Raw genomic sequence first — 13,690 nt, 5'->3', positions numbered from 1 at the left:
GCCTCAAGTTGGTTCAGAATCACAACCGTCATTGTCTCCATGGCAATTGCTCTGGATCTTACTGACATCACAGCACATTTTACAACAAATTGAGTTTTGTGTATGCATTTTTTTTGCAAATTGAATGGAGGATACTTTGAATAAAATTTGTTTATTTTGTTTTCTGGACTGTTTTCCTGATGAGCAGGAGCTGGGTCGTGCACATCTCATCAGTACCGACCTTTAAAGATGTAGTTACCTGGAAACACTTCTCAGCTATGTCAGCGAGGATAGCACTCACTTCTCGAGTCAGAAAGTCCCATCCCGGGGAATTGAGCCCATAATCTAGGTCAGCATTCCCAAGTGCAGTACTGAGGGGAGGTGCACGGGTGCAGTGCTGTACTGAGGAGAGGTGCACGTGTGCAGTGCAGTACGGAGGGGAGGTGCACGGGTGCAGTGCAGTGCTGAGGAGAGGTGCATGGGTGCAGTGCTGAAGAGAGGTGCAGTGCAGTACTGAGGGGAGGTGCACGGGTGCAGTGCAGTACTGAGGAGAGGTGCAGTGCAGTACTGAGGAGAGGTGCACGGGTGCAGTGCAGTACGGAGGGGAGGTGCACAGGTGCAGTGCAGTACTGAGGGGAGGTGCACGGGTGCAGTGCAGTACTGAGGAGAGGTGCAGTGCAGTGCAGTACGGAGGGGAGGTGCACGCGTGCAGTGCAGTACTGAGGGGAGGTGCACGGGTGCAGTGCAGTGCTGAGGGGAGGTGCAGTGCAGTACTGAGGAGAGGTGCACGTGTGCAGTGCAGTACGGAGGGGAGGTGCACGGGTGCAGTGCAGTACTGAGGGGAGGTGCACGGGTGCAGTGCAGTACTGAGGGGAGGCACAGTGCAGTGCAGTACCGAGGGGAGGTGCACGGGTGCAGTGCTGTCTTCCCAGGCCCCGTCCACCCTCTCATGTGTATGTAAAGTGCTTTGGGTCCGCAAGTTGCAAGAGGTGCTTTGTATTTTTTTTGTAAATTTAAAGTGCCCAATAATGTTTTTCCAATGAAGGTGCAATTTAGCGCGGCCAATCCACCTACCTGCACATCTTTGGGTTGTGGGGGCGAAACCCACGCAGACACGGGGAGAATGGGCAAACTCCACACGGACAGTGACCCAGGGCCGGGATTCGAACCCGGGTCCTCGGCGCAGTGAGGCAGCAGTGCTAACCACCACACTACGGTTCCGCCTCTTTAAAGGCGCTATGCCAATGAAAGCTATTCATAAAGTTCTACTTGCAATCTGAATGTCATTTGCAGAATTCGTTAGCTCACTGTAAATTATTTTAGATTTTTTATTTCATTCATTCTTGGGGTGTGGGCATTGCGGACCAGGGGTGTGGGCATTGCGGACCAGGGGTGTGGGCATTGCGGACCAGGGGTGTGGGCATTGCGGACCGGGGTGTGGGCATTGCGGACCAGGGGTGTGGGCATTGCGGACCGGGGTGTGGGCATTGCGGACCAGGGGTGTGGGCATTGCGGACCGGGGTGTGGGCATTGCGGACCAGGGGTGTGGGCATTGCGGACCAGGGGTGTGGGCATTGCGGACCAGGCCGGCATTTATTGTCCACTCCTAATAATCTTTATTATTGTCACAAGCAGGCTTACATTAACACTGCAATGAAGTTACTGTGAAAAGCCCCTAGTCGCCACACTCCGGCGCCTGTTCGGGTACATAGGGTGCAGAAGGAGGCCATCCGGCCCATCGAGTCTGCACCGACCCATTTAAGCCCTCACTTCCACCCTATCCCCCGTAACCCCAACTAACCTTTTTTGGGCACTAAGGGCAATTTATTATGGCCAATCCAACTAACCTGCACGTCTTTGGACTGTGGGAGGAAACCGGAGCACCCGGAAGAAACCCACGCAGACACGGGGAGAATGTGCAGACTCCGCACAGACAGTGACCCAAGCCGGGAATCGAACCTGGGACCCTGGCGCTGTGAAGCAACAGTGCTATCCACTATGCCGCCCAATTGGCCTTCAGCAGGCAATGGCGAATTGTCTTCTAAACTGCTGCCGTCTGTGTGTTGTAAGACTACCCACAATGCTGTTAGGGAGCGATTTTGCCCCAGTGACAGTGATGGAATAGCGATATATTTTCAAGTCAGGATGGTGAGTGACTTGGAGGGGAATCTCCAGGTGGTGGGGTTCCCAGGTATCTGCTGCTCTTGTCCTAGATGGTAGTGGTCATGAATTTGGAAGGTGCTGTCGAAGGACCCTTGGTGAGTTGCTGCAATGCACCTTGTAGATGGTACACACGGCTGCCACTTTTAATGGATGGGGTGCCAATCAAGCGGGGCTGCTTTGTCCTGGATGCTGTTGAGCTTCTTGAGTGTTGTTGGAGCTGCGCTCATCCAGGCAAGTGGAGAGTTTTCCCTCACACTCCTGACTTGTGCCTTGTAGGTGGTGGACTGGCTTTTGGGGGGGGGGGGGGTGCAGATTGTGTTTGGCGGGGCGAGTGCAGATTGTGTTTGGCGGGGCGAGTGCAGATTGTGTTTGGCGGGGCGGGTGCAGATTGTGTTTGGCGGGGCGGGTGCAGATTGTGTTTGGCGGGGCGAGTGCAGATTGCGTTTGGCGGGGCGGGTGCAGATTGTGTTTGGCGGGGCGAATGCAGATTGTGTTTGGCGGGGCGAGTGCAGATTGTGTTTGGCGGGGCGAGTGCAGATTGCGTTTGGCGGGGCGGGTGCAGATTGCGTTTGGCGGGGCGGGTGCAGATTGTGTTTGGCGGGGCGAATGCAGATTGTGTTTGGCGGGGCGGGTGCAGATTGTGTTTGGCTGGGCGGGTGCAGATTGTGTTTGGCGGGGCGGGGCGAGTGCAGATTGTGTTTGGTGGGGCGGGTGCAGATTGTGTTTGGTGGGGCGGGTGCAGATTGTGTTTGGCGGGGCGGGTGCAGATTGTGTTTGGCGGGGCGGGGCGGGTGCAGATTGTGTTTGGCGGGGCGGGTGCAGATTGTGTTTGGCGGGGCGAGTGCAGATTGTGTTTGGCGGGGCGGGTGCAGATTGTGTTTGGCGGGGCGGGTGCAGATTGTGTTTGGCGGGGCGAGTGCAGATTGTGTTTGGCGGAGCGAGTGCAGATTGTGTTTGGCGGGGCGGGTGCAGATTGTGTTTGGCGGGGCGGGTGCAGATTGTGTTTGGCGGAGCGAGTGCAGATTGTGTTTGGTGGGGCGGGTGCAGATTGTGTTTGGCGGGGCGGGTGCAGATTGTGTTTGGCGGGGCGGGTGCAGATTGTGTTTGGCGGGGCGGGTGCAGATTGTGTTTGGCGGGGCGAGTGCAGATTGTGTTTGGCGGAGCGAGTGCAGATTGTGTTTGGTGGGGCGGGTGCAGATTGTGTTTGGCGAGGCGGGTGCAGATTGTGTTTGGCGGGGCGAATGCAGATTGTGTTTGGCGGGGCGGGTGCAGATTGTGTTTGGCTGGGCGGGTGCAGATTGTGTTTGGCGGGGCGGGGCGAGTGCAGATTGTGTTTGGTGGGGCGGGTGCAGATTGTGTTTGGTGGGGCGGGTGCAGATTGTGTTTGGCGGGGCGGGTGCAGATTGTGTTTGGCGGGGCGGGGCGGGTGCAGATTGTGTTTGGCGGGGCGGGTGCAGATTGTGTTTGGCGGGGCGAGTGCAGATTGTGTTTGGCGGGGCGGGTGCAGATTGTGTTTGGCGGGGCGGGTGCAGATTGTGTTTGGCGGGGCGAGTGCAGATTGTGTTTGGCGGAGCGAGTGCAGATTGTGTTTGGCGGGGCGGGTGCAGATTGTGTTTGGCGGGGCGGGTGCAGATTGTGTTTGGCGGAGCGAGTGCAGATTGTGTTTGGTGGGGCGGGTGCAGATTGTGTTTGGCGGGGCGGGTGCAGATTGTGTTTGGCGGGGCGGGTGCAGATTGTGTTTGGCGGGGCGGGTGCAGATTGTGTTTGGCGGGGCGAGTGCAGATTGTGTTTGGCGGAGCGAGTGCAGATTGTGTTTGGTGGGGCGGGTGCAGATTGTGTTTGGCGAGGCGGGTGCAGATTGTGTTTGGCGGGGCGGGTGCAGATTGTCTTTGGCGGGGCGAGTGCAGATTGTCTTTGGCGGGGCGAGTGCAGATTGTCTTTGGCGGGGCGAGTGCAGATTGTGTTTGGCGGGGCAAGTGCAGATTGTGTTTGGCGGGGCGGGTGCAGATTGTGTTTGGCGGGGCGGGTGCAGATTGTGTTTGGCGGGGCGGGTGCAGATTGTGTTTGGCGGGGCGGGTGCAGATTGTGTTTGGCGGGGCGGGTGCAGATTGTGTTTGGTGGGGCGGGTGCAGATTGTGTTTGGCGGGGCGGGTGCAGATTGTGTTTGGCGGGGCGAGTGCAGATTGTGTTTGGCGAGGCGGCTGCAGATTGTGTTTGGCGGGGCGAGTGCAGATTGTGTTTGGCGGAGCGAGTGCAGATTGTGTTTGGCGAGGCGGCTGCAGATTGTGTTTGTCGGAGCGAGTGCAGATTGTGTTTGGCGGGGCGGGTGCAGATTGTGTTTGGCGGGGCGGGTGCAGATTGTGTTTGGCGGGGCGGGTGCAGATTGTGTTTGGCGGGGCGAGTGCAGATTGTGTTTGGCGGGGCGGGTGCAGATTGTGTTTGGCGGAGCGGGTGCAGATTGTGTTTGGCGGAGCGGGTGCAGATTGTGTTTGGCGGGGCGAGTGCAGATTGTGTTTGGCGGGGCGGGTGCAGATTGTGTTTGGCGGGGCGGGTGCAGATTGTGTTTGGCGGGGCGGGTGCAGATTGTGTTTGGCGGGGCGGGTGCAGATTGTGTTTGGCGGAGCGGGTGCAGATTGTGTTTGGCGGGGCGGGTGCAGATTGTGTTTGGCGGGGCGAGTGCAGATTGTGTTTGGTGGGGCGGGTGCAGATTGTGTTTGGCGGGCGGGTGCAGATTGTGTTTGGCAAGGCGTGTGCAGATTGTGTTTGGCGGGGCGGGGCGGGTACAGATTGTGTTTGGCGGGGCGGGGCGGGTACAGATTGTGTTTGGCGGGGTGGGTGCAGATTGTGTTTGGCGGGGCGAGTGCAGATTGTGTTTGGTGGGGCAGGGCGGGTGCAGATTGTGTTTGGCGGGGCGGGTGCAGATTGTGTTTGGCGGGGCGAGTGCAGATTGTGTTTGGCGGGGCGGGTGCAGATTGTGTTTGGCGGGGCGGGTGCAGATTGTGCTTGGTGGGGCGGGTGCAGATTGTGTTTGGCGGGGCGGGTGCAGATTGTGTTTGGCGGGGCGAGTGCAGATTGTGTTTGGCGGTGCGGGTGCAGATTGTGTTTGGCGGGGCGGGTGCAGAGTGTGTTTGGTGGGGCGGGTGCAGATTGTGTTTGGCGGGCGGGTGCAGATTGTGTTTGGCAGGGCGTGTGCAGATTGTGTTTGGCGGGGCGGGGCGGGTACAGATTGTGTTTGGCGGGGCGGGTGCAGATTGTGTTTGGCGGGGCGGGTGCAGATTGTGTTTGGCGGGGCGAGTGCAGATTGTGTTTGGCGGGGCGGGTGCAGATTGTGTTTGGCGGGGCGGGTGCAGATTGTGTTTGGCGGGGCGGGTGCAGATTGTGTTTGGCGGGGCGGGTGCAGATTGTGTTTGGCGGGGCGGGTGCAGATTGTGTTTGGCGGGGCGGGTGCAGATTGTGTTTGGCGGGGCGAGTGCAGATTGTGTTTGGCGGGGCGGGTGCAGATTGTGTTTGGCGGGGCGGGTGCAGATTGTGTTTGGCGAGGCGGGTGCAGATTGTGTTTGGCGGGGCTGGGCGGGTACAGATTGTGTTTGGCGGGGCGGGTGCAGATTGTGTTTGGCGGGGCGAGTGCAGATTGTGTTTGGCGGGGCGCGTGCCGATTGTGTTTGGCGGGGCGGGTGCAGATTGTGTTTGGCGAGGCGGGTGCAGATTGTGTTTGGCGATGCGGGTGGAGATTGTTTTTGGCGAGGCGAGTGCAGATTGTGTTTGGTGGGGTGGGGTGGGTGCAGATTGTGTTTGGCGGGGCGGGTGCAGATTGTGTTTGGCGGGGCGAGTGCAGATTGTGTTTGGCGGGGCGAGTGCAGATTGTGTTTGGCGGGGTGGGGCGGGTGCAGATTGTGTTTGGCGGGGCGGGTGCGGATTGTGTTTGGCGGGGCGGGTGTAGATTGTGTTTGGCGGGGCGAATGCAGATTTTGTTTGGCGGGGCGAGTGCAGATTGTGTTTGGCGGGGCGGGGTGAGTGCAGATTGTGTTTGGCGGGGCGAGTGCAGATTGTGTTTGGCGGGGTGGGTGCAGATTGTGTTTGGCGGGGTGGGTGCAGATTGTGTTTGGCGGGGCGGGTGCAGATTGTGTTTGGCGGGGCGAGTGCAGATTGTGTTTGGCGGGGCAAGTGCAGATTGTGTTTGGCACGGCGGGTGCAGATTGTGTTTGGCGGGGTGGGTGCAGATTGTGTTTGTCGGGGCGGGTGCAGATTGTGTTTGGCGGGGCGAGTGCAGATTGTGTTTGTCGGGGCGGGTGCAGATTGTGTTTGGCGGGGCGGGTGCAGATTGTGTTTGGCGGGGCGAGTGCAGATTGTGTTTGGCGGGGCGGGTGCAGATTGTGTTTGGCGGGGCGGGTGCAGATTGTGTTTGGCGGGGCGGGTGCAGATTGTGTTTGGCGGGGCGAGTGCAGATTGTGTTTGGCGGGGCGAGTGCAGATTGTGTTTGGCGGGGCGGGGCAGTGTGCAGATTGTGTTTGGCGGGGCGAGTGCAGATTGTGTTTGGCGGGGCGGGTGCAGATTGTGTTTGGCGGGGCGGGTGCAGATTGTGTTTGGCGGGGCGGGTGCAGTTTGTGTTTGGCGGGGCGGGTGCAGATTGTGTTTGGCGGGGCGGGTGCAGATTGTGTTTGGCGGGGCGGCTGCAGATTGTGTTTGGCGGGGCGGCTGCAGATTGTGTTTGGCGGGGCGGGGCGGTGTGCAGATTATGTTTGGCGGGGCGGCTGCAGATTGTGTTTGGCGGGGCGGGTGCAGACAGTGAAGATGTCGGTGCTGCTGAAGTTTTTGTTTGTATTCCAGAACCTCCTGGGCAGCAAACATCACAATAGCTACGGAGTGGACACTGGGGAGTGGACACTGGGGAGTGGGCACTGGGGAGTGGGCACTGGGGAGTGGGCACTGGGGAGTGGGCACTGGGGAGTGGGCACTGGGGAGTGGGCACTGGGGAGTGGGCACTGGGGAGTGGGCACTGGGGAGTGGGCACTGGGGAGTGGGCACTGGGGAGTGGGCACTGGGGAGTGGGCACCCGGGCACTGGGGAGTGGGCACTGGGGAGTGGGCACTGGGGAGTGGGCACTGGGGAGTGGGCACTGGGGAGTGGGCACTGGGGAGTGGGCACTGGGGAGTGGGCACCGGGGCACCGGGGAGTGGGCACCGGGGAGTGGGCACCGGGGCACTGGGGAGTGGGCACCGGGGAGTGGGCACCGGGGCACTGGGGAGTGGGCACCGGGGAGTGGGCACCGGGGAGTGGGCACCGGGGAGTGGGCACCGGGGCACTGGGGAGTGGACACCGGGGAGTGGGCACCGGGGAGTGGGCACCGGGGAGTGGGCACTGGGGAGTGGACATTGGAGGAGCGTCGGTTAGAGGGCGAATGGAGGCAGCCTCGTGAAGAGGGACCAGCTTGAGGGTCTATTGCTGGCACCCCTTCCGTTCTCGCCAGTCAGGTACTCCATGTCAGCACTGAGGGTTTGGAACCAGTGTCGACAGCACTTTGGATTGGAATACTTGTCGCTGTGAATGCCGATTTGCGAGAATCATAGGTTTAGACCGGTGGGGTTGGATGTGAGGTTCCATTGATGGCAGCAGGTGGGGATAGAGTATTTCAGGATTTGCTCGTAGGAGAACAGTTGGCAAATCTGGAAGAGCTCGAGGAGCCGGACCAGTTACCAAAGGAGAATCGGTTCAGGTATCTGCTGGTTAGGGACTTTGTAAGGAAGGAGGTTCCATCCTTTCGAGTGCTGCCGCCCCGGATCTGCAGGATAAGCTTCTGTCTGAGGATGACATGTCTGCGGACATATTTGGGGAGGTCAGGTGCAAGTGGGAGGAGGAGTTGGGGGGGAGCGTTGGGGGTCAGAGTGTGGGGGGTCAGAGTGTGGGGGGAAGCGTTGGGGGTCAGAGTGTGGGGGGGAACGTTGGGGGTCAGAGTGTGGGGGGGAACGTTGGGGGTCAGAGTGTGGGGGGGAGCGTTGGAGGGTCAGAGTGTGGGGGGAAGCTCTACGAAGGGTGAATGTGTCCTCGCCGTTGCTGGACTAAGTCTGATCCAGTTTAAGGTGGTGCATAGAGCCCACATGACGGTGTCCAGGATGAGTCGGTTCTTTTCGGGGGTGGAGGATCCGTGTTGGGGGGGGGGGGGGGTGCAGCGAACCATGTGCACATGTTTTGGGATTGTCCGAGGTTGAGGACGTTTTGGAAGGGATTTTCAGATGTAACGTCCAAGATTCTGGGGTAGAGGTAGCTCCGACTCCGGAGGTGGCGATGTTTGGAGTGTCGGAAGGTGCGGGGGGTCCAGGTGGAGAGGGAGGCCGATGTCTTGGACTTTGCCTCCCTGATAACCCGGGGACGGATTGTGTTGGGTTGGCGGGAGTCGGAGCCGCCAACGGGGCATGGGGGAGCAACCTGGCAGAATTTTTGCATTTGGAAAAAGTTAAGTTTGGCATTCGTGGGATGGAAGAAGTTTATCACCTTCAGTGAGGAGTATGGAGTCGTCAGCGGGGCGGGGGGACCAGGGGTGAATGGGGGCAGTGGTTGGGGAGGATGCAGGGAGGGGTGGTGGGGGTCCAGGGAGGGAGGGGTGGTGGGGGTCCAGGGAGGGAGGGGTGGTGGGGGTCCAGGGAGGGAGGGGTGGTGGGGGTCCAGGGAGGGAGGGGTGGTGGGGGTCCAGGGAGGGAGGGGTGGTGGGGGTCCAGGGAGGGAGGGGTGGTGGGGGTCCAGGGAGGGAGGGGTGGTGGGGGTCCACGGTGGGGTGGTGGGGGGGCGTTTGCTACCTGTTAGCTTTTGTATTTTTGTGAATGTGTATATATAAAAAATTCCTTCAATAAGATGTTTTTCAAAAATACTGTATCCAAATGTATATGGAGGAAACAGAGTGTTGCAGACACTGAAATCATCGGGTTGGATTATATCTATAATTGGTTTGAGCTTCGCTGCTGCACTTTGATTCTTGGATAACAGCAGCTGGTGTTCCGATTTGATGTCATATTTTAGAATTATATTCCAGGATTCCACCTGCTTCCAGAACTGTTCCTTCCTGGGATGCAGGCACCAGCAGCAGTTACCGCCCATCGCCAAACACCCTTCTGAGAATCACTTTCTGGAACTGTTCCAGTCCCAGGTTGTGTAGACACGGCCGGTGCTGCCCGCGAGAGAGAGAGAGATCATTGGCTTTGGCACAGAAACCCAACAAGTGTGGGATTTCTTTCCATTAACAACCAACCAGTGAAAAATGTTCAGGCAGTCCATGGGATACGGGAAAATTAGCTGAAGGAAATAATTATCCTTATGGGAGAATATTTCATTCAAAGGAAAAGAATTGTAATAACTCTGTGCTTCCACTTGGTGGCGGTATGCACCACACCACTGAATCCTACTTGAGGGACTCGTGTGTTATCACTACTTATCTGAAACATTACTGTGAGATAGGAAAGGAAAAAAGACTTGCATTTATATTTTCACAACTAGCAGTTGTTCAGCCAATGAAGTGTAGTTACTGTTGCAATGGAGGAAACACGAGTCACACACAAGCATAGAATTTACATCGCAGAAGGAGGCCATTCGGCCCATCGAGTCTGTACCGGCCCTTGGAAAGAACACCCCACTTAAGCCCACACCTGTAACCCAGAAACCCTACTCAACCCCTTTGGTCACTAAGGGCAATTTATCATGGCCAATCCACCTAACCTGCACGTCTTTGGACTGTGGGAGGAAACCGGAGCACCCGGAGGAAACCCACGCAGACACGTGGAGAACGTGCAGACTCCGCACAGACAGTGACCCAAGCCGGGAATTGAACCTGGGACCCTGGAGCTGTGAAACAACAGTGCTAACCACTGTGCTACCACCATCCTGACTGGGAAATATATCGCCGTTCCTTCACTGTCGCTGGATCAAAATCCGGGAACTCTCCCTGACAGCACTGTGGGTGTACCTACACCACACAGACTGCAGCGGTTAACTCACCACCACATTCTCGAGGGCAATTAGGGATGGGCAACAAATGCTGGTCTAACGAAGCTCACATCCTGTGAAAGAACACATTTTTGAAAAGCTAATTTTGAGAACTGAAATGAAATGAAAATCGCTTATTGTCACGAGTAGGCTTCAAATGAAGTTATGGTGAAAAGCCCCTAGTCTCCACATTCCGGCACCTGTTCGCGGAGGCTGGTATGGGAATCGAACTGTGCGGCTGGCCTGCCTTGGTCTGCTTTCAAAAGCCAGCTCTTTAGCCCTGTGCTAAACAGCCCCTGCCACAAACAGCAGCAGCAATCAGACAGATTGGCCAGTAACTGCACTGCCTATCCGACATAGTACCATCAAATCTTTTACACCACCAAGGAGGCGATGGCACCACAGTTTAACAGCATTTCTGACAGTGCAGCACTCCCTCAGTAATGACCCTCTGACAGTGCAGCACTCCCTCAGTACTGACCCTCTGACAGTGCGGCACTCCCTCAGTACTGACCCTCTGACAGTGCGGCACTCCCTCAGTACTGACCCTCTGACAGTGCAGCACTCCCTCAGCAATGACCCTCTGTCAGTGCGGCACTCCCTCAGTACGGACCCTCTGACTGTACAGCACTACCTCAGTACTGACCCTCTGACAGTGCGGCACTCCCTCAGTACTGACCCTCTGACAGTGCGGCACTCCCTCAGTACTGACCCTCTGAAAGAGCGGCACTCCCTCAGTACTGACCCTCTGACAGTGCGGCACTCCCTCAGTACTGACCCTCTGACAGTGCGTCACTCCCTCAGTACTGACCCTCTGACAGTGCAGCACTCCCTCAGTACTGACCCTCTGACAGTGCGGCACTCCCTCAGTACTGACCCTCTGACAGTGCGGCACTCCCTCAGTACTGACCCTCTGACAGTGCGGCACTCCCTCAGTACTGACCCTCTGACAGTGCAGCGTTCCCTCAGCATTGACCCTCTGACCGAGCGGCTCCCCCTCAGGACGGACACTCTGATAGTGCAGCACTCCCTCAGTACGGACCCTCTGACAGTGCAGCGCTCCCTCAGTACTGACCCTCTGACAGAGCAGATCCCCCTCAGGACGGACCCTCTGATAGTGCAGCACTCCCTCAGTACGGAACCTCTGACAGTGCGGCGCTCCCTCAGTACTGACCCTCTGACAGTGCAGCACTCCCTCAGTACTGACCCTCGGACAGTGCGGCGCTCCCTCAGTACTGACCCTCGGACAGTGCGGCGCTCCCTCAGTACTGACCCTCTGACAGTGCAGCACTCCCTCAGTACTGACCCTCTGACAGTGCAGCACTCCCTCAGTACAGACCCTCTGACAGTGCAGCACTCCCTCAGTACTGACCCTCTGACAGTGCAGCACTCCCTCAGTACTGACCCTCTGACAGTGCAGCACTCCCTCAGTAATGACCCTCTGACAGTGCAGCACTCCCTCAGTACTGACCCTCTGACAGTGCGGCACTCCCTCAGTACTGACCCTCTGACAGTGCGGCACTCCCTCAGTACTGACCCTCTGACAGTGCAGCACTCCCTCAGTAATGACCCTCTGTCAGTGCGGCACTCCCTCAGTACGGACCCTCTGACAGTACAGCACTCCCTCAGTACTGACCCTCTGACAGTGCGGCACTCCCTCAGTACTGACCCTCTGACAGTGCGGCACTCCCTCAGAACTGACCCTCTGAAGGAGCGGCACTCCCTCAGTACTGACCCTCTGACAGTGCGGCACTCCCTCAGTACTGACCCTCTGACAGTGCGTTACTCCCTCAGTACTGACCCTCTGACAGTGCAGCACTCCCTCAGTACTGACCCTCTGACAGTGCGGCACTCCCTCAGTACTGACCCTCTGACAGTGCGGCACTCCCTCAGTACTGACCCTCTGACAGTGCGGCACTCCCTCAGTACTGACCCTCTGACAGTGCAGCGTTCCCTCAGTACTGACCCTCTGACAGAGCGGCTCCCCCTCAGGACGGACACTCTGATAGTGCAGCACTCCCTCAGTACGGACCCTCTGACAGTGCAGCGCTCCCTCAGTACTGACCCTCTGACAGAGCAGATCCCCCTCAGGACGGACCCTCTGATAGTGCAGCACTCCCTCAGTACGGACCCTCTGACAGTGCAGCGCTCCCTCAGTACTGACCCTCTGACAGAGCAGATCCCCCTCAGGACGGACCCTCTGATAGTGCAGCACTCCCTCAGTACGGACCCTCTGACAGTGCGGCGCTCCCTCAGTACTGACCCTCTGACAGTGCAGCACTCCCTCAGTACTGACCCTCGGACAGTGCGGCGCTCCCTCAGTACTGACCCTCGGACAGTGTGGCGCTCCCTCAGTACTGACCCTCTGACAGTGCAGCACTCCCTCAGTACTGACCCTCTGACAGTGCAGCACTCCCTCAGTACAGACCCTCTGACAGTGCAGCACTCCCTCAGTACTGACCCTCTGACAGTGCAGCACTCCCTCAGTACTGACCCTCTGACAGTGCAGCACTCCCTCAGTACTGACCCTCTGACAGTGCGGCGCTCCCTCAGTACTGACCCTCTGACAGTGCGGCACTCCCTCAGTACTGACCCTGACAGTGCAGCACTCCCTCAGTACTGATCCTCTGACAGTGCAGCACTCTGTCAGTACTGACCCTCTGACAGTGCAGCACTCTGTCAGTACTGATCCTCTGACAGTGCAGCACTCCCTCAGTACTGACCCTGACAGCGCAGCACTCCCCCTGTACTGACCCTCTGACAGTGCAGCACTCCCTCAGTACTGACCCTCTGACAGTGCAGCACTCCCTCAGTACTGACCCTCTGACAGTGCAGCACTCCCTCAGTACTGACCCTGACAGTGCAGCACTCCCTCAATACTGACCCTCTGACAGTGCAGCACTCTGTCAGTACTGACCCTCTGACAGTGCAGCACTCCCTCAGTACTGACCCTCTTGACAGTGCGGCACTCCCTCAGTACTGACCCTCTGACAGTGCGGCACTCCCTCAGCACTGTCCCTCCGACAGTGCAGCACTCCTAGCTTTTCCTGAGCTGTAAGCATTTACTTACTCCGTAACAGATCTCCATGTTTTACAGATCTAGATTTTAGTTGTGGTAGTTTTAAAAAATGTATAAATTTAGAGCACCCAATTAATTGTTTCCAATTAAGGGGCAGTTTAGCGTGGCCAATCCACCTACCCTGCACGTCATTTGGGTTGTGGGGGTGAGACCCACGCAAACACGGGGAGAATGTGCAAACTCCACACGGACAGTGACCCAGAGCCGGGATCGAACCTGGGACCTCGGCGCCGTGAGGCAGCAGTGCTAACTACTGCACCACCGTGCTGCCCTGTTTTGGTAGTTTTTAATGGTGGTAATAATATTGATTTTGTTACTTTAGATAAATAAAAAGATTAAAAATTACATAAACATGTTAACTTGCATTTTAACTGACGTTGCAGGATTATTAAAGGTGATGGTGAAGTTCTGGAAGAAATTGTTCGCAGGGAGAGACACAAAGAAATAAATAAGGTAAAAAAAATTCCAAGTTTGAATTGTACGGAGTCAAATTTTGAG

The 13,690-nt window shown here is 57.5% G+C and overlaps 1 protein-coding gene across 2 annotated transcripts in view; it reads left to right on the top strand.

Moving 5' to 3' along the window:
* arl6ip4 (ADP-ribosylation factor-like 6 interacting protein 4) overlaps window positions 1-13,690 on the top strand; it is a 38,606-nt gene that overhangs the window by 23,230 nt on the left and 1,686 nt on the right. For both annotated transcript variants that reach the window (XM_072516092.1, XM_072516003.1), the window contains exon 4: window positions 13,576-13,645. In XM_072516092.1, the coding sequence (XP_072372193.1) occupies window positions 13,576-13,645 (70 nt within the window). The remainder of the gene's footprint in view (window positions 1-13,575; window positions 13,646-13,690) is intronic.

The sequence above is a fragment of the Scyliorhinus torazame genome, chromosome 1 (assembly GCF_047496885.1).
Source record: "Scyliorhinus torazame isolate Kashiwa2021f chromosome 1, sScyTor2.1, whole genome shotgun sequence".
NCBI lineage: Eukaryota > Metazoa > Chordata > Chondrichthyes > Carcharhiniformes > Scyliorhinidae > Scyliorhinus > Scyliorhinus torazame.
Note: the sequence above shows the minus strand (reverse complement) of the source record. Positions and strands in the feature narration are given on the sequence as shown.